Below are 19371 nucleotides of genomic sequence, written 5' to 3' on the forward strand. Positions count from 1 at the left end.
CAGTGGATGTAAAAACTATTAACTTGAACTTCTTGAGTTAGCCTTGGGGTGGGTGTGGGGACTAGTTAGGTCAGTTTTTAGGTGCAAACTGCGGGTTACTAGTCCATTTTAATGCTACTAGGGAATTTCATGTGCAAAATAAAGTAGCTCTGGATTTACTGCCACCTCCTAGGTACTGCTGACAGTTGCCTTCGTAATCTAACACTGTATTTTGCACCACTGTCCTTTACTTAAACACTCTGGATATTATATCTGCAACCAATAAAATTTTCCAAATTTTTTTTAATGAAAGTCCCAGGTTCACCCAAACTGTCGTAGATTGGGTGAACTAAAGGCTACTGTTATTAGGAGACTTGCAACCCGTTAATATCTCTCCCAGATTTTTTTTCTGCCTCAGCATCTCTATAGTAGAGGGGGATGCTATTCACTGTCCAATCGAGGAGTGCATTAAGGATACTCTGTCCAGTGATGGAAGTCATAAAGGGATGGAAGTCATAAAATCTTCTAGGATCACTGCATATTATTAATATTCCTATTACGTTCCTTCTTTGTCATCCTCTTTTGGTGAGGCCCATTCTTTTTCATCAATAGGCATAGGTGAATAAAACCTGGGACTGGTGGTGGGTGAGAGGACCTTAAATGCTGCAATTCCCGGGAGTCTAGTCCTCTACATCATGTATACTGACTGTCTCAGGGAAGCCAAACCTATCTAAGAACCACAGCCATGATGAGACAGTTCATGTCTTTCCTGCTTGATTTGGGAGGGACACATGCAAATTGATGAACAGATTTGGACTTCAAAATTACTCTGATAAATTGGAATAATATCTTGGTGTTAGTAAGACAAAATTCAAAGCATAAGATACTAGCTAGGAAGGGAAAGTCTAGTCCAGTCCCCTGCATGGGCAGATACCAGGGTAGGCGGTAGCACTGTGTTGGACTACAGACAGAATAGGAACCAGTTACGAGGTTCTGCTGCCAGAAGGCCAATGCCATTCGGAGGCATACTTTTCCATCCCTGTGATCGTGTGATTTCTGTGGGGAAGGAAAATTATCTTAATCCCACACCATCCCACAGCCTTGCTGGCATTTCGGAGGAAGCAGAGGAAGGCTAACAGAAGCCCACAAAACTCGGATTAGTGTATTGTTGCCTGGTGATTAGGACCTAGGCCTGCTTTTTAAAGCTTCCTAGCAGTGATGCAGAACTGAAGATAAGTATCATACTAATCTTAAAAGCTCTGAAATACATAAAGTTAACCTGGGAAGATTTTATTCCACTTGAAAGCAATTTACCTTGAGGGAAAAATTATTCTCCGTCCTTAAAGAAGAATCTTAAGTATGTGGTACAAACACAAAGATTACATTACCTTTCCACAAATGTACCACTCATTATAGAAATGTGCACAGTATTTGTCAATCAGACAAAAAGCACACTTAAAAATTGATGTACAATATTTTTGATTAGGAAATAAAATTGCCTAGAGATTAAAGCCCTGATGTTTAATTTATTCTGTATTTTATCAGCCTTTCCCTTCCCTTCTCTCTCTCTTTTTTCTCTTTGCATGCTCATGCATTTATAAGTAGAATTCAAATAAAGTAGAAAATTAGATAGCTCTCTTGGCATGACTTGGAAGGGACTGCATTAAGGTTACTGACAATTGACGCAGTCTGCTGAAAAAATTATCAGCATGTAAGTTTTATGTAGTGCTAGATTGGACACCTATTACAAGATTTTTTTAATACAAGAACAAATACCTTAAAATTACTATCTGATTCTATATTGCTGTGTGGAATGTGACGTATAACCTTTGTTAACTTACTAAAAGAGGAGAGGGTGATCATTGCAAAGCACAGGAAGAGGTGAAGGTGGGCAGGATCAAAAGAGAGCCTGTACCTAGATACAGTCAGAGCAGGAGCCACCCCACACGCACCCAGTAAGAGTTTATAAACTGCTGTCGTTTAAAAGTCAGTAAGAATGGCTGTTGTATAACCTTCTTCACAATCCTACCTTTGCACTCTTTTTTATCAGATACAATTCTCTTGATCTACACATGCACGCACGCCTCATTCTGTGCAGATTTCCTAAGGCTTTGTATCAAACTGAAGAGCTTGCAATAAGATAATACACATTTTTAAGAAATACAGACCACAAATTGCGCTATCCTGCCTACAGGATAGAATTAACTACTTCTGAATTTTCTAAGTCTTATCCACAAAGAGAGTAGCTGAACGTGCAGGTGAAACTTGGATTTCCGCCTTTCTACTTCACGCATGGGCAGCGCATCTTCTGGCACTAACTCCAGTGTAAGGTTCATTGGGACCCAGACCTACGATATCACACAGACAGGCAAAAGAAGGGCAGGTGCACCAGTACATGCAGATACCCCCTACATTCTTTTCTTCTTCTCTTCATTGTCTTAAAAACACTGTGGGAATACGAAGGGTCAGTTACAAGGGGTTTGAAATCTGGTCTGACACACTGAGCACATTCAATTGCTCCCAGTATGTACATGTTGAAATGGTCTCTTGCGCACAGACCGCTAAATTATAGGTATGCTGTACCGCCAGTAAAAACCAGTGATGTCAGATGCAAAGCCTGGACCACTCTAGGAGGGAAGAACTTTCAGGCAAACACATACATGTGGAAGAAATGTGAAAAAACACCTCCATGATATTTCATAGGTGATACTAAATTTATAGCATTGGGGGGTGTCACCATATACATACGACAAGCAATGGATGGAGTTGACAGCCACATGAACAAGTAGTTAAGGAGTCTGGAGGTTTTGTTGAAGAGTTGCTGCTACACAAAGCTTACCACCACCGTCAGATTTACCGTGGGGTAAGAGAAGGCAGGTGGGCAGTTAGCAAGGAGATGTAATGCCTGACGTGTATTTTGTGATTACTTGCCTGTATAGCTCTCTTCTAAGAAAAGTAATCTGATCTATTCCTTGCCACAGATGCTACCTAATCAGGATTGTGGTCCAAACAGAAATTATGTATGTTAACTTCAATTCAGAATTGTCTGTCTTGGCAATCTTGTTAAAAAGAACAAGAATACTCCAAGCAAAAACCAAATATGAGCTCTTCTTTGCTATTGGTAGCAGTATGGGCCAGCATGGGATTGCAGACTTCTGTAGTGACCTCATTTAGATGAGCAAGCTTCAAATTATATTTAAACTTCATGCAACTATACACTAGTTTTTTTATTTTGCTGCTATATGCTATACAAAATGAAAATATTTTTTATTTGTTAATTGAAATAGATGGAATTGTTACACTACATAAAGCATCTGTGGCAAGACAGAGAGCAAGCAAAAGGACTTGCAAGCATGATTCTTCTAAGAGTATTTTAACAAAGAGAAGGACTAGACCTGACAAACCTGGGGCAATTCTAAGACTGCAGTTTGTCACCATATTTTATTTGCATCAATTTTAGTATACGTCTGCACTGACCCATGATGCAGTCCTAGTCATAGCAGAGGCTTTCCGTTACCTCCGAAGACAGCGTGTGGATGTCTCCAGGAGAGGTAGTGCTGGAGACTGCCTGGCTAACCCTGCAGTACCATGGAGCCAAGGAATTGATATAGAAAGAGCGCTGAAAATGGTAAGGGCAAACATACCAGCTAATGAATGTGTATATTCCACAACAGCAGCAATTTTGCTGGGACCGAACTTGCATCCTACTCCATGTACACAGAGTTCCTGTACTCACACAAACAGCTGCAGCTCCTCAGGAAAAAAAAGAAAGAAAGAAAAAACAAACTTAATGACAAACTCCAAAGTTTGGCTACAATATATTCAATAGAGGGCAAGGCGTAACAAATTAGCTCTCAAAACTTTGGCCAAAATCACATCCTTGTGGCACTGGTGCTGCAGCTGCCTGGTTGTCCACACCAGAGCACCTACAATCTGACTCTCCTGTAACACCCAAGCTTCCCGTGAGAGTGAGCATGAGCCATTTTGCAAACGAACATATACTGGGGGTTTCTAAAGTCAGGCTGAGGCTGCAAATCTGACTAACAGAACTAGACTGGGTCCTCAGCACGTGTATTGTAAATCTTGCAGGGATATGTGTATTTATGAACTTAAACACATGAATGCAATTTTAATCATTTGCCAGAAAAAAGTCATCTCAGATTGGTTTAAAGCAGTGGGAAAACATTGTCGGTCATAGCAACACTGCTGGATTTCAGCACCAGCCTGAACCTTGACACAGTTTAGCCTCAAACCAGTTCTGATTCCTGGCATAACTTTGCACTCAGCCTGATTACCTTCTGCATGGCCTATTTTTTATCCCTAACACTACTTACTGCATGGGATCCTACCTCACTAATGTCTCTAATTTTTTTTATTTTTAACTCTTTTTAGAGTGCTGTGTGTTTTAAAGCAAGTGACAACAGAAAAAATTAGATAACATTTTTGTAGATATAAGTAACAAGAATATGGTCTGCATTTGATCTGGCTCACATAACTCTAAACCAAACCTGTTAGAATTGATTATATTAATGCAGGCATAGAACTGGAGTGAGTGAGATCAGAATTAAGCCCATGTTAGGTATAAACAAATCCTAGGTCAGACTTCATACACTTAGCTTAATTTGCTTTTTCTCAATTACCAAATTGGAAGAATTATATCAGAAGGTTATAATGAGTTATAGAAAGTTATAATAAACTCCGTTTTAACAATGTTTCCTCTCCACTCTGTAGCAAGAACTCAGATAAGAATATTTTTTCCAAGACATCCTTGAAATATCCTGTGCCAGCAGAAGGTTCAGTGCCACACTATAGTCATACTACTGGCAAAAAGGAAATAGGTATTACCTGAGCCTGCTTCCCTACAGCCTTGAAAACTGTGCAAGTCTATATTTCTAAAGCTGATTCTAAGACATCAGATCAGTGGCAGACAGTTTACCTGAGCAGATCTGGGCGGTTATAAATAGTCACTCCATTTGTGATTGCCTCCACACGCTGCTACCAGAAGCGTTCTGAGTCCTGGTGAGTCTTCCTGCCTCGGCGCAGCCAGATTTTGAAAAGTGCTGAGTTTTCCCACCGAAGATAGAAACAAATTAAATTTGAAGTCAAAAGGTGTCAAGTGTACAATGCTCATGTCTCAGTACGCATCAGGATGAAGCTGGCCTAACAAGCTCTGCTGAGACATACAGTCACTGCTGTGCTAAGATAGCCAGACAGCTTCCAGCAAGTGCCAAAAACAGGCACAGCAACTCACATCCGACTGCAAGTTATATGTCAACTTACCCTACAAATACATTTGCTCAGTCCACAGTTGATAAAACCTTTTGGGGGCAAATTTGGCTTTCGAAGTCCCATTCACCTCTCTAGCTTTCTGGAGACAGGAATAACTCACATGTTCTTCCAATCCCCTGAAATTATATAAACTATTTTAAGAAAGGTTAAAATCCACTTACTGATAAAAAAGATCATACTCCTTATATGTCAGTCTGAATTTGGCTCACTAGATAATTTGGGGTCCAAGGGATTTTGGCTGTTTTATGTAGCCTTGTCCACCGTAACAAGTTTGATTGCACCATCTCTAAACCATCAATAGCAGATCAGTCACCAGCCCTGAACAGTTTCCTTTTGACTAGTTTTCAATCACCTATTCTTGTTGTTTCCACTGCATTTTGCTAAATATTAAAGCTAATTTACCCCTACTGAAGTTTCAGACTGTTACCCCTTCTGCCTGAGATGACAGCTTGTCAGTGTTGATAAGTGATAAATAAAAGTATCTCACCCTTTCATACAGGGAAATAAGAAAGATTTTTTCTTTGAAACAAAGTACTTTATACTTCCCCTTAAGATGATTCATGTGAGTAGGTAATGATAATGACTTACTGTCTATACACCCATCCATCCAGATTGAGACCAAAATACCATAAGCAATAGAGACAATTGTCTGTGCTCATTCAGAGGAGACATTCATTCCTTTCTCCTACGCTGGGCCTGATCTTAAAATAAAGCACTTCCTGGAATGAGCAGTGGTATGGGATTCTGGTCCACATCGCAAATTACTCTATGCCATATTGTGAGGGGTTTAACGGCACTGAATTGTTGCGTGTGCCTTGCTGATACTCCATACTGCATCAGTGAACCCGGTGTGACTAAGCCTGGCAGAATCAGTCTTTCTTACATTTAACATACGTGCAGGGCTAATTTCACTTATACTTAAATGCAGCTTACTCTGCAGTAGTGAGTCACCAGCTGAGTACTAACTAACAAAGAATACGTACAGCTGAAACTGAGAGAATTGGGATTGGTTCTGTTACAAAGAATGTAACTGGCTGTGTCAAAAGCACTACAAGTCTCTTATATAGATAAAAATTGTGCTAGAGCTAGTGGGTTGCTGCAAAATGTAACGGAGGGAAAAATAAAGTGCATCTTTTATTAAAAAGTTTTTTCTGTTTATTCCCTTAAGGTGCAAGTTCAAGGAATGACAGGGAACATCCAGTTTGACACCTATGGGCGGAGAACAAATTATACAATTGATGTGTATGAAATGAAAGCCTCTGGATCACGGAAGGTGAGTTTCAAGATATGCATCCAGATTTCACATCTTCACAAGTATTTACTCCAACAAACTAATGAAACTCCAAAATACCACACAGGCGCTGTAATAACAGGGGCCTGAGGAAACCCTACCTTCTTGCTGTTTTCCCCATCCCAGGAACCTTGTTTTATTCTGTTCCTGGACCAAACCACTCGCCCTGCTTAATATATTCGTTGGTTTCCATGTCAACTTCAGACCCCACTTTCTCCCTTAAAACCCTTCTGGAACTTTTCCACTGCCAAGCATAATACCTGCTGTCATGTTCCTGTGCTCAGCCCTATCTCCTAAATTCCTCTCCATCTTTCCCTTCCTCTCTGTAACAGGCCTCGGAGCAGTAGTGAAGCTGGAGGCAGTGTATTTTAGAAACCTTCTGAAATTTACAGAAAATAAGTTTGGTTTTAATTAGGATTTGCTACTCATTCTCTTGTCTCCTAAATGAAGTATAGATCCTAAGTGGGATAGTTGCCTAGATCCTTGTTATAAAAGAAATTTAGGGCAGATTTTCAAAAATAATTAGGTAGACAGGATCTCAGGAGTATCGAGAGAAGAGTTGGTGCGGCCGAGGCACGTAAATCCCCCTGATTTCACCCGGCCACAGGTACCTAACCTGCTTAGTTGCCATTGAGACTCCTGAAACTCTTCTGCACATATTTGATAACAAAATACCTCTGGACATGGCCCAACCATTCAGCTAGGTTTACAGTACAGACAAAAGTGTTACTTTTGTGTTGTGCAGAGATACAAAAAGTAGTGTAATAGCATAGCAATGTAGCCACAGCACCATGAAGGTCAGCTCAAGCCAGTTGACAAATAATCACCTCCTGCTCACAGAGGGGTTTGTATCCTGTACTGTAGATAATGCTGCTGTGCCTGCATTGCTAACGATGTCTGTACATCTACTCTAAAGCTAGCTCAGGCATGTCTGCAGGGACTGTATTCACTGTCTGAACTGCAGCAGAATATGGATAAAAATTTCAAAATCAAAGAATTTTACTCAGAGTGCTGTGCAGTTTATTTTCTTGTCTATAGTATATTCTTACGCTGTGGATACATGGGAATTTATTCCACAGGCATCATGATGATGTGAATTTCGATACAGAGAATTTAGTATGTATTTTCACTTAGAGTTGGCTTGTATTTATTCGCAGGTGGGCTTGAGAACATTGATTCTTTAAGGAAATGAAATTAAAGCTAATGTAGTCCTTTAATGGCAAAAATGTTGCATGAATAGGTGTTACAAAGCCCTGTCTTTTGTCAGTTCCTGTTACAAGTTCATGCAGCAGAGTCCTTGTAAACGTATGTAATGAGGTAACAATCTCCATTTTTATAGGCTGGTTATTGGAACGAATATGAAAGATTTGTGCCAGCATTAGATCAGCTTCCCTCTAATGACACTTCATCTGTGGAGAACAGAACTATAGTAGTCACTACCATCTTGGTAAGTTTTATGTTCTTAGTGTGTTTGTGTTTAGGAAACAAGACACATGGCTCCTGAGGTGTGTTAGGCACCTTACCCGGAGGCAAATGTTGAATGCTATGTGACTTCAAGTGACTGAAAAGTTCAGAATCTTCCAGAGACGTACTGAGGGCTTGGCCCTGCAAACTTCTATGAGTATCAATAAGTTTACTCACAGGAGGAGCTGACTGAGCTCAACATTGTGCTTTGCTGCTTCTCGGGCACTTGAACTCAATCGAACACCTTACATAAGTGAAGTTATTATGCATGCATGTAAATGACTGCAGGATCTGGCCTTCCTGCTGTAGGGTCAAATCTTGCACCCCTCACTCAGGTACAGCTCCTGTAAACTCAACCCCTGTGGACTGAGTAAGGGTGGCACAATGAAGCCTGTAGAGAACTGGAACTGCTCTAGCACTGGGTGAAAAGCGACCTATACCCATGCAATTCCAAAGGAGTAAAGCTCTTCCTGTGTCTCATAAACAGCAGCACCTGTGTCAGTCCCAATGCCTCTAGCAGATGTGCTCTGTGCAGTATTGTTTGTGACTTTTATGCCTGTTACAGTTCTACTAAGCATGAGCCAATTTTATGCTATTTCCTGAAGCATTGTATTTTATACTCCTATGGATTTAGCAAGATATAACCAGCATTTCAGCTAGAATTTTCCAAGAAGGCTAAGGGAATTTAGTGACAAAAATCGCTGCTGCGGATTTTAGCCTAGCTTCCCTTAGGCTGCTTTGAAAATGTCTCCATCAGAGCCCCATTCTAGGCCACTGGGGCCTTAGGAAATGGTTTTGATGGTACAGGTGTTGGGTATGTCAGTTCTTTAAACACTAAAACCTGAATTATTACTACAGTGATGCTATTTGACTGTCTAATCAGGCCTAATCCTGCAAACAAAAGTGTAGCTTTGTTAAAGTGGAATAGTCCTGTTGTCTTCAATGGGTCCATACTAGGATTAAAATCAATAGTATGTGTGGCTGTAGGATCAGCCAAGGATTTTTAAACTGCAGAAGTTTGTCTTTCTAATTTCTGTACCAAAGCAGGAAATACTGTAAATACTTGCCAGTAATATAAAGGATAATAACAGCTCTCATTTTGTATGTTTTAAAGCTGTATTTTACATTCATAGACTTTTGATCTTTACTTTTGTTTCAAAGGAATCACCATATGTAATGTATAAGAAAAACCATGAACAACTAGAAGGGAATGAGAGATATGAAGGATATTGTGTAGACTTAGCTTCTGAAATAGCAAAACATGTTGGAATAAAATACAAACTGTCAATTGTTGGAGATGGGAAATATGGAGCTAGGGACCCTGAGACTAAGATATGGAATGGCATGGTGGGTGAACTGGTCTATGGGGTAAGTTTCTCTTAACCTTCATTTTAATGTTCTTTATCAAAAGTTATGCTCAAAGTTAATAAACTGCAAAATAAAGATCGTCTGTTTGAATACCACCTTTAAAATTCTAGATATTTCTTTGTAGTGCCATTTTTATAGTCTACTTTTCTAATCGTTTCATTGCAGGAAAGTGTCACTTTTTTACTGCTGTTCTCCAAATCAGAGTCCACAAAACGTTGAGAAGTGGCATTGGGCAAACTTCAAATTCTTGTCTACAGCAGAATTTCCAGTTTGCCCTTCAGATGCTGCTTTTGCGTTTGCCCTGTCTCCTTTTTCTCTATCAGTCCTGTAAGTGCTGGGGGGTGTGCCCCTCCTGGTAAAGGTCTGATTCTATGATGCTGGCCCTCGCTGCATCACTGATGTCAGTTTATGTTTGACCAGAGACTAAAGACTCAGTTAGCCCTGTGGTTGCTTGTCAGGGTAAGAAGCAATGCAGGTGTGAAATCACCCACATCTTGTTCCTTTTTAAACCCTGGCTTTGGCCTTAAAAATCAACTGTCAGACAAAAAAAAAATCTAATTCATTGCATTCCTTTTTATATTTCTGTATTGGGTGTACATTGCTTTGTTTAGTAAGAACAAAAACAGTCCGGAATTGCCGTTTTAGAAACTTCTTTGAAAATGAGAATTTTGGAATACAGATAAACCAGATGGAAGGGGGAGAAAATTGGCTTTGCAGAAAAGACTTTACAAGCTCATATTTCATCTTTGCTTTTTTCCCCAAATGCTAATGAGATGATTTGTGATTCCGCCCAAATCTTCTTTACAGTTTATTTTTAACAAGCTTTCTTTTATTAAAAATATCTGAGCAGAAGCGAATATTTCCATTGCCTCCTTTTGTTCCATGGCTGAGTGTAATTTCTAAAAGTCACCTCAAAATTTCCTTGGGATAACATATCATCATTCTTGCAAAATGTTTGGTGAGCTAATTCTTTTCAAATGAAGCAGTCTTTCTAAAGTAATTGCTAGATTTGCAGAAGTGTTCTTATTCTGAAGCAGTCAATCCCGATGCCTTATTATATACGTGGTAGCCTATTTGACTTCAAAATATTTTATATAAGTAACAATGTTTTTGTAGTATTGTATTAAGGGGAGGGAGGGAAATTTACTGATTAGAGAAAGTAAACAGGGGTCTGGACCCCTGGGTTATGTCTTCACTTCCCTGTTGTGTTAAGGTTTGACATTATGCAAATCTTCTGAATTCCCCATGCCTCAGTTATGCAATTTGCGAAAACGGTGTTACCTCTCTTGGAGAATGCAAGTACATCAAGAACCTCTGAAGCAAAGGTTTAGTTTAATTTCAAGCATAATTATATTGCAGTGGAAACCTAAACCCTCAGTTTCCCTGTGTGTGGTTCAAGAAATACCAAGAATATTAGCTATAATTGGCTCTTTTTGATATATTTGCTATTGATGAGCAATGAAACAGTTTATTCACTTACTTAAAAAAATAATCATATCATATGCAAAAGGCATGACAAAAGAGAACCTGAAATTACTGCTAATAGCCAGGGCACAGGGACCGTCTACACCAGAGGAGGAAAGGTGTGATACGGGCCACTGCCTTTGGGACTTGAACCAAGTAAGATTAGCCTGTGCAGCTGCTGGACGATGCAAGATCCGTCTCTGTTAAGGGCTCACAAATGTGAGCCATTTTCCTCTTTCAACCCAGACTTTTCTTGGAGAAAGGGCCACAAAAATGATCAGCGGGATGGAACACCTCTCCTATGAGGACAGGCTGAGAGAGTTGGGGTTGTTCAGCCTGGAGAAGAGAAGGATCAGGGGAGACCTTATTGCAGCCTTTCAGTACTTAAAGGGGGCTTATAAGAAAGATGGGGACAGACTTTTTAGTAGGGCTTGTTGCGATAGGACAAGAGGTAATGGTTTTAAACTAAAAGAGGGTAGATTTATACTAGAAGGAAGAAGTTTTTTACAATGGGGGTGGTGAAACACTGGAACGTGTTGCCCAGAGAAGTGGTAGATGCCCCATCCCTGGAAACATTCAACGTGAGGTTGGACAGGGCTCTGAGCAACCTGATCTAGTTGAAGACATCCCTGCTCATTGCAGGGGCCTTGGACTAGATGACCTTTAAAGGCCCCTTCCACCCCAAACCATTCTATGATTCTACCAGACCATTCTGTGGTTCTATGATAAGCAGGTTGGCTGCAGCCTCCTTCTCCACAACGCCTTGGGACAAGCCTAGCTCGGAGAGCTGTGCCTCCTTAGCACCAAACTGAGCCCTAGCCACTTCCCCTTGACCTGACCATACTTGTGACCTTTCCACACCAGCAAAAACCAGCCTCACAGGCACCATAGACCATATCTTAAAACAACCCCAAACCCACCCCGCCACTGTCATTTTCCCCTGCAAAACGGTCTGTTCCTTTATATTCTGAAGCAGAGTTTTCATCTGTGTTTTCTCATTAATGAAAAAGTGAGGAATGTTTCCCTCCCTGACCCCCAACAGCTCCTCTTCTCACGCTGCGAGCTCAGTTACTGAAGCCTCTTCACTGCAGTGCTCAATTATTCAAAGGTCAGATGCGTCCCTTGAGGTTTGGCTGTAGACCCAGGTTAATGCTTACAGCCCAGCGTTGCTGAGCTAGCTCTCCGTCCTGCCGAGCTGAACTACTGTGCTGGCAAGCTGCGCAGAAATCCACCCGGCTTTCTGTAAGCAGGGAAAACAGCCCCTGAACTCTTGAGTACAAACCTCACCAGCCCTCCAGACCGTTTCCCAGCCCTGTTTGCAAACATCATGAAATACCCTTGGCCTCTTTCTCCATCTGTTTAGAGGTGGCTGCGTACCACACTCACAAGGATATGCACAAAGCCCTTTGAAGATGAAAAGTGCTCTAGAAGTGCTAATTATTTGGAGCAAGCGCCTCATTTACGTGCTGACTGTCCTTTATCTCTCAGGGGCTTAAAACTCTATTAGGGAACTAAAACTGTACATTTGTCCTAATGCCCCTGTGAGTCTTGTCTGCAAAATGATTGTCATATTTGGCTCCTCTGGATTCCATTTTGGGAAGACAAGAGGGAGATTAGATTTTAAATGCCTTTATTAGCATGTATGGAAGACAGGCATGGGGGGATAAAAGGGGCCTGATTGGTTTTGGTACCAGTTATCCAGCAGCTGAACTGAGCTGTGGCAGAAAACACAATCTTTTAGATTGCATTTGTCTCAAGTGATAAACAGTGACTAGTCATTTGTCAAATACAGCGTATTCCTGACCCAACAGGCTTCTCACCACCACCTGGCACTGCTGGGAAGTCTTAGCAGGCTTTTTGAATACTGTGCCCTTTTTTGCATAGAGCCATGCATACAACTCTTTTCTAAAATTGCTCTTATGACAGTCATAGGAAGTGAATGGCTTCTCGTTTTAATGCCAAAACCCTAATTAACTGTAATTAATGTTTATTTTGTGCCAGTTCGTTGTTACTGTCGCTCTTGCTTCCTGTGGGACGCAGCATAGTCAGGAGAGAAAGTGCACTGGGTCCTCGCAGGCTCCAGACCACTGGGCTCCCAGTGGCAAGGAGGAGGGAGGGATGGGAGGGATGGGAGGGGGCTCAGTGTGCACTGAGCTGTGCCCAAAGCAACAGCGGTGCTGTGTCACAGCGCTGCGGGTCCTGAGGCTGACCGGCACAGCCCTGACTCCGGTGTAAGGCTAGCCGGAGGTCTGCATTAACTAGGCTAACTGGAACAGTCCCAAGAGTTACGCGTTACCCGGGGATAGACGCACTAAAATACTTCCCATTAGAAATTCTCCCTCCCCTGTCTCACACCACGTCAGGGCTGGTTGGAGGGCGTAAAAGTCTGCTGTGCCATAGGGCTTCCCAAAGTCGAGGACAGTCTCAGCTGGCCCTCTTGGACCTTTCCTTGTGGCTTTGCAATGGGCTGTACAAATGAACCCGGTTCCAGAGGAGGACTTGCTCTTTGGCAGCATAGGGATGGCAGCCCTGGAGGCAGGGAGTTCTGGCCGAGCAGATATTCCCAAACTCATTTGCTTCAGACAGGAGAACCCAGGAGTCTCGTTAGAGAAGAGCTAACAGGGGCTTGTGGTTTGTTAGTAATTTTCAAATAGTGATGGTGGTGGTAGTAGTAGTAGTAATAATTAATAATGATAATAATAAAATTTGACATAAAAAATGACATTTATTTGGTTTTTCATAAATCCAAAAAATGTCAGTTCAGGTTGAAGAAAACCTTAATTCTGCTCTTTCTCTGTGATGGTGTCAAAATAAGACTCTTCTTCCTACCAGAAAAAAACCTACCAATTCAAACACTATTATTTTTTAAACTAAGAGAAATTTCTAAAATACAGTGGAAACTTTTGTCAGACTAAAAATAGGTAAAGCTTTTTTCCTGGACATTTTAGAAGAGGGAAGTAGCTAGATCATTCTCAGTCTGAGAGACTGAATCACTATTTACATCTAACCAGCAAAGCAAACCAGCAAGGCAAGTGCTGTCCTCCAGTGATCCACCCGCGAACGACGTGCCCTCCGCTCGGGCTGATGAGCAGCAGCACCTCCCACTGCGCACACCCCGCGAGGCCGACGCTCAGGGCTTTGTACCCACCAGCTGCTGAGCACTAGACAATCGTCTTTTCTCTTCTGTAGGGTGAGCCTCTTTCTGTAGGCTTTTATTTCTCCTTTCCCTTTTAAAGCAGGCTGCTGTTCTTCCTTCGCTGTTCAGCCAGGGAAAGCCTTCCCTCCCTGGGCCTGATGCTTTTCACATCGCTGAGGCTAATTGACAGTAGGTTTAACACAGATCTTAATTGTAACTACAAATGCTTTGGGATCGGAAAGACCAGCCAGACCTTACAGCCTTTAAAACTCTCCTTAGGTTAAAAAAGGTCTTTATAAAAACGTTTCAATATGTAAAATAGCGTAAAAGAACAAAGCAGGGACGTAAAGGACAGACAGTCCCCCGAACGCAGGCGGCCTCCGCAGTCTGTCAGGGTGGGACCACCTACACATCTCCCTGCCTTTAACAGACTAACCAGCCTCGCGTGGCGCTGGCCTCTCCGGCTCTCCCAGCAGCAGCAGAAAGACTACAGATGGCATATACAGCCTTTGAACTGTAGCGGAGAGGAAGATGCATTCGATTGCTTATTCTCCTCAAAACATCCCACGTGCTCTTAGTCTGTGGCAGAGCCTGACTGTGCGGCGAGCGGGAGCAGCTCGCCCTTCGCCCCTCACCCGGGCTTTCTACAGGAGGGAGGCCCCGGTACAAGTGTCCAAAGGCAGCCATGCAATGCTGCTGTCCTGCAGCTCGGCCAGACCCTCCTCCCGTACACACACGGACAGATGCGGGGTCCCTGCCCAGGCAGCCGCTGAGCCATGATGCCACCGCGCCACGCGGGGGGACCGGACGGCAGCCCTGGCACAGAGCCACGCTGGCGTGGTCCCAGGCTTTGGCTGACCTGCATCCGAGTACAGAGGAAGCACACATATGTCTGCAGCTCAAAAGGCAAATGTACCCTTAATTTCTCCATCTGCATAAAGTAGTGGTGTCTCAGAAGGCACTGTGGGCATCTACATAAAGCATGAATGGACTTAACATTGACGAACTACGGCAGACGAGGCCAACTGCAGTTTTAACACCTTTATACCTTTTTACACTGCTCAGCTAATATCCGTTAAGACTTCAATGCAGCATGTTGCTAGTCAGATATCAGCTGTTGTTTCTAAATAAGTGTGAGCTAATGTGTTAAAAACACATTGCTCTCACAACCTGGCCTTTCAACACATCCTGATCTCCTTGGGTATACTGGACTGTCTTTACAAGGTAGCTTTTACCAGCAGATACCACAGGTGATGCGTTGCTCTGTCTGATACCTGGAAACCTCAGACTGCGCTGAAAAGTCCTAAAATGTGCTGAGACTCAGTCATTATTCCAGCACAGTCTCTTCTGACACCGCTGTATACCTGCATTCATGGGGTGCCTGGAGGTTTGGCTCCCGATGGAAATCGGGCAGTGACCCTCTGCTTCGGTCTGTACGTAATCTGAGTGCTGGCTGGCTTCCCGTCACACAAAGGTCTCGCAAAGTGACTGTAGCCCAGACCCACTTCTTGAAAAGCGACACACTAACAAAGAAATTGTTCAGTTCTGCAAGCACGAAGGACCAGAAGCACGTACAGGCAGGAGCATAGCCGGTATCTCTTGCTGTCTCTAGTGCATGGCTTTGAAGTTAGGAAGACTCATCTTTAGGTCTGTAAGCAGAATTCGATCCCTCCTTTTGGATTACAGAGGTGGAAGATCTTAGTGTTTTTCTTTCTCCATGTAGAGGGATATTTCCATTTGCTATTTTTCCTCCCTTCCCCTTGAGAGTCTTGAGGTTTGCAAGCCCCTGGGGTCAGCTTTGAACAGAGTGGGTAGCGCCTCTGTGCTGCGTGTCCTCTCTAAATCCATCCCTCCCACACTAGTAGGCAAAGACAGAACAAGCCTCAGAGGAATCCATGACATTTCTCGCCCGGCTCAAATGCAGTGAAGACGATGTTTGAAACGCCATTAGTCATGAGTGATTAGCAAAGCTTAGTTGTTGAGGTTCTTAAACCCCCCTCCAGTTCTGCACAGGGAAGGGCATGTTTGTGGTTGTGTTCTTTTTAATCGAGCTCAATTTTTATGGGTTCTGCTTATCTGCAGCCATAACAGGGAGGGAGATTCACAATTCTGCTGCAATTATTAATGATCCTTTAGGGTGCTTAGAGCTCTCCATAAGCTCTCCATTTCAAATGCTATATCTCTAAATAAATAACTGAAGAGCGGTCTGTTTTTTAACCTCTCTACTGCAACTAAAATTTAGGGAAGTGGTGGGGAACCAAGCTTGAGTGCTGGATTGTAGCTGGTCCACTCTCAGTGCCCTGGTTGTCAATGGTTTCCCGAGACCCTGTCTGAACCCATGCTTGTTCCCTCTGCAGAAAACAGTTGCTGCCATATTCATTTAAAGCATGAGGTTGTTTGCTGGTGTGTCCAATGTATTGAACGCCCATCAAAAATGGTAGGAAAGCAGGAAGACAGAGATGTAGATATGGAGATATTCAAAACTCGCCGGGACACATTCCTGTGTGATCTGCTGTAGGTGAACCTGCTCTGACAGGGGGGTTGGACTAGGTGATCTCCAGAGGTCCCTTCCAACCCCTGTCATTCTGTGATTCTGTGTATCAGAAAAATAAATATTTGTATCCCTTGTAATACTAAATGCAATTTTAAATAATTTACAAAGAAATTTTTACTGTATGATACAAATGAGGACATGGTAATAATCAGGCCTTTAAAAACTGAGTTGCCTGTGCTTCAGCACAGCATCAGCTTCATCGCCCCCAAAAACCCCACAGGAACATCCTGCATGAACTCAGCTGCTCATGAAGGAGATACAGACTTTATTGCACGCTGCATCAGCACTTAGGAAGAGCTCCGCCGTGTCTACTTTGGCAATTAAAATATTACTTTGGGAGAATTACATTTCTCCAAGTCCCAGAAAACGCTACAGAAACTAAATGCTCTTATAGCTGAACCAGCCTTTTCCTACCTTGACGAGCTGTTCCAAGGCTGCCTGTCCGTGTGCAGAAGTGCCAGACAGTAAGGCACCTGCCTCCCACCTGAGCTTCACTTTGCGTGGAATCATTGCTAAGCCTCTGCAGGGGTCCTGATCCATTAAGCTTGCTGTAATAAGGATTAATTTGTAAGTACCTCATTAGTTCAACACAAAATGCAGTAGCCATGGTCAAAGTGCTTGGTCTTCCAGCCAGCCATGGACTCTGACTACATTTAAAACTGATATTCTGGGTGCATCTCACACTTACCGACTGCAGGCATCCAATATTTCACAGTAACTCAACAAGCAGCAGCTACAAGCCAAATACATGTTTTGGGGGAATTCATCAGTGAACAAGTTCCAGCATCATCCGGTCCCTTTACCACACTCTATCTGGGTCCCCCCAGGTCTCTCTGTTACTTAGGTGATTAACACATTCATCTGCAAAGCCAGTAAACACCCAGGCATCCAAAGGCAGCTGACATTCGCAGTTTTTATATTCAAGCCACGTTAAACTAGATTTTTGCAGTAAGTGACCACAAATCAGGTGAGGGTTTTCTCCTCAATGAAAGCGGTCGCTCGAGGGGAAAGGCAATGTCCTAGTACGTACGCATGAGTGTCTAAAGGGGCTGAGGAGGGCTGTGAGAGGATACACCAAGGGCCATGATTTCCGAATGGCTTCCTTACGTGCACAGGCATGGTTTATTTGATTATTCCAAGCAGTGAACTTGTACACATACCCCGTAGTTGCGCATGCCGGTACAAACTGTTGACAGATATTCCTGAGTGGCTGGAGCAAATCTAGAGGTCGTGTGTGCAGACAGGTACTTCACGGAGGGAGGGCTGCTGTGGGGAGGGCTGTAGAGGGCCAGTCCTCAGTCCCACAAGTCTGCCCTTAGCCTCAGTCTTACAGCACCGAGAAGGTGCCTCGGGCATGGCTGCACGGTGTCACTGAGGCACCAGCTGGCACAGAGCGTGTGATACTGAGATTAACCTTATGAGAAGCCTTCGCCATTTCTGCTTATTAAACTTAAAAAAAAAAACCCAAACAGACTATCTAGGAGGAGGACCAAATCAGATAGTAATGAAAGTCACATACATCACCATCAGATTTACATAAAGGCATATTCAGTTATTTTATGGCACAGATTTTAATCATTTCCTAGTAACATTTCCTGTTAACTTCTATTCAAACTTCTACTTAATCAGGTTTTATTTTTCCACCAGAAAAAGATACATACTTACTGGTGAAAAAAAAATCTAATTAAAAAGGTGCACAGTGGTTTAGGTACTGCTAACTTAAACTTTCCCTAAGAATAATTTTTTCTTTCTGAAATTGCTAATTACCAACGAAAGGCCATCTTTAAAAATATCAATAACATGAATAGTTAGAGTGTTTGAAATAGAAGATCACAAAAAAGTATATGTAGGTATGTAGACTCTCATAACAATACTTTTTAAATGAAAAGGGTTTTGAACATTCTAGTCCCCTCCATTGCAAATGCTGACACCTGCTTGAGTACTTGGCTGAGTCAAGGCTAGGTTATCTAAACAGCATGACTTGAGTCTTTCTGGCATAGAAATACAGATGCAATTAAATATGTTGAGAATCTATTCTGGAATGTTATTTTTAATCAGGTAACTAAGTAATTTTTTTTTTACTTCATATTCTTACCCTCCCATGGAATCCAGCAAAGATGTATTGATTGAAGGGAAGGGTATTGGTTCAGGGTATACCAACATGCTGGTGAATGACAGATGCAGTGAGATGAGATTGTGCTTCCAGGTGACACAGCCCCAGTGCATGGTCTATGTTACAGATCTATAGAGCTAAGTTCCGTAAAATAGGACTGTAAAATAATACAACTTTGCATTCTTCTCAGATAACACAGGCTATTTACTTCTCAGGGACTCACAAATCTGTATTATTGTTCTTCAGTGAGCACAGAAAGGGTGGGCTGTCTGGTTCCTGTCACCCCACTATTTTACCATCTTCTATCCCTTATTGCAATGGGGTTTCAAAGGAGTGTATGAGTGGTAGTGCCCAAATGCAGCTGAAGTTCAGTGACTGATTACTTCTCTTAGGTTCCTTTTAAAGATCCTGGACTAATCAGTAAGGCAAGAGAACTTGCTGAAAGAATGGAAAAGAGAAAATTGAAATACAGCAAACACATAATTTGTCTTCAAGACAGATGGATAGATACAGACCATTACTAAAAGATGACATCGTTTTAGTTGCCATCTCACTGTCCAGTTCACGTCATGTTTATTCATCCATTTTAAGTTAATAGAAACATAAATACCTGTTGGTACATATCTGCCTCTGTCATGAGGCCCTTGCACAGATTTGATTGTAATTTTTCTTGTTAATAATTTTCTATCAATATCCTGTAGTCTTTAACTTCA

The 19371-nt window shown here is 42.3% G+C and overlaps 1 protein-coding gene across 2 annotated transcripts in view; it reads left to right on the plus strand.

The window, feature by feature from the left end:
* GRIA3 (glutamate ionotropic receptor AMPA type subunit 3) overlaps nt 1–19371 on the plus strand; it is a 152821-nt gene that overhangs the window by 89410 nt on the left and 44040 nt on the right. For both annotated transcript variants that reach the window (XM_059824329.1, XM_059824327.1), the window contains exons 7-10: nt 3440–3607; nt 6437–6541; nt 7899–8006; nt 9185–9391. In XM_059824329.1, coding sequence (XP_059680312.1) covers nt 3440–3607; nt 6437–6541; nt 7899–8006; nt 9185–9391 — 588 coding nt within the window. The remainder of the gene's footprint in view (nt 1–3439; nt 3608–6436; nt 6542–7898; nt 8007–9184; nt 9392–19371) is intronic.

This window comes from Gavia stellata, chromosome 14 (genome assembly GCF_030936135.1).
Source record: "Gavia stellata isolate bGavSte3 chromosome 14, bGavSte3.hap2, whole genome shotgun sequence".
Taxonomy (NCBI): Eukaryota; Metazoa; Chordata; class Aves; order Gaviiformes; family Gaviidae; genus Gavia; species Gavia stellata.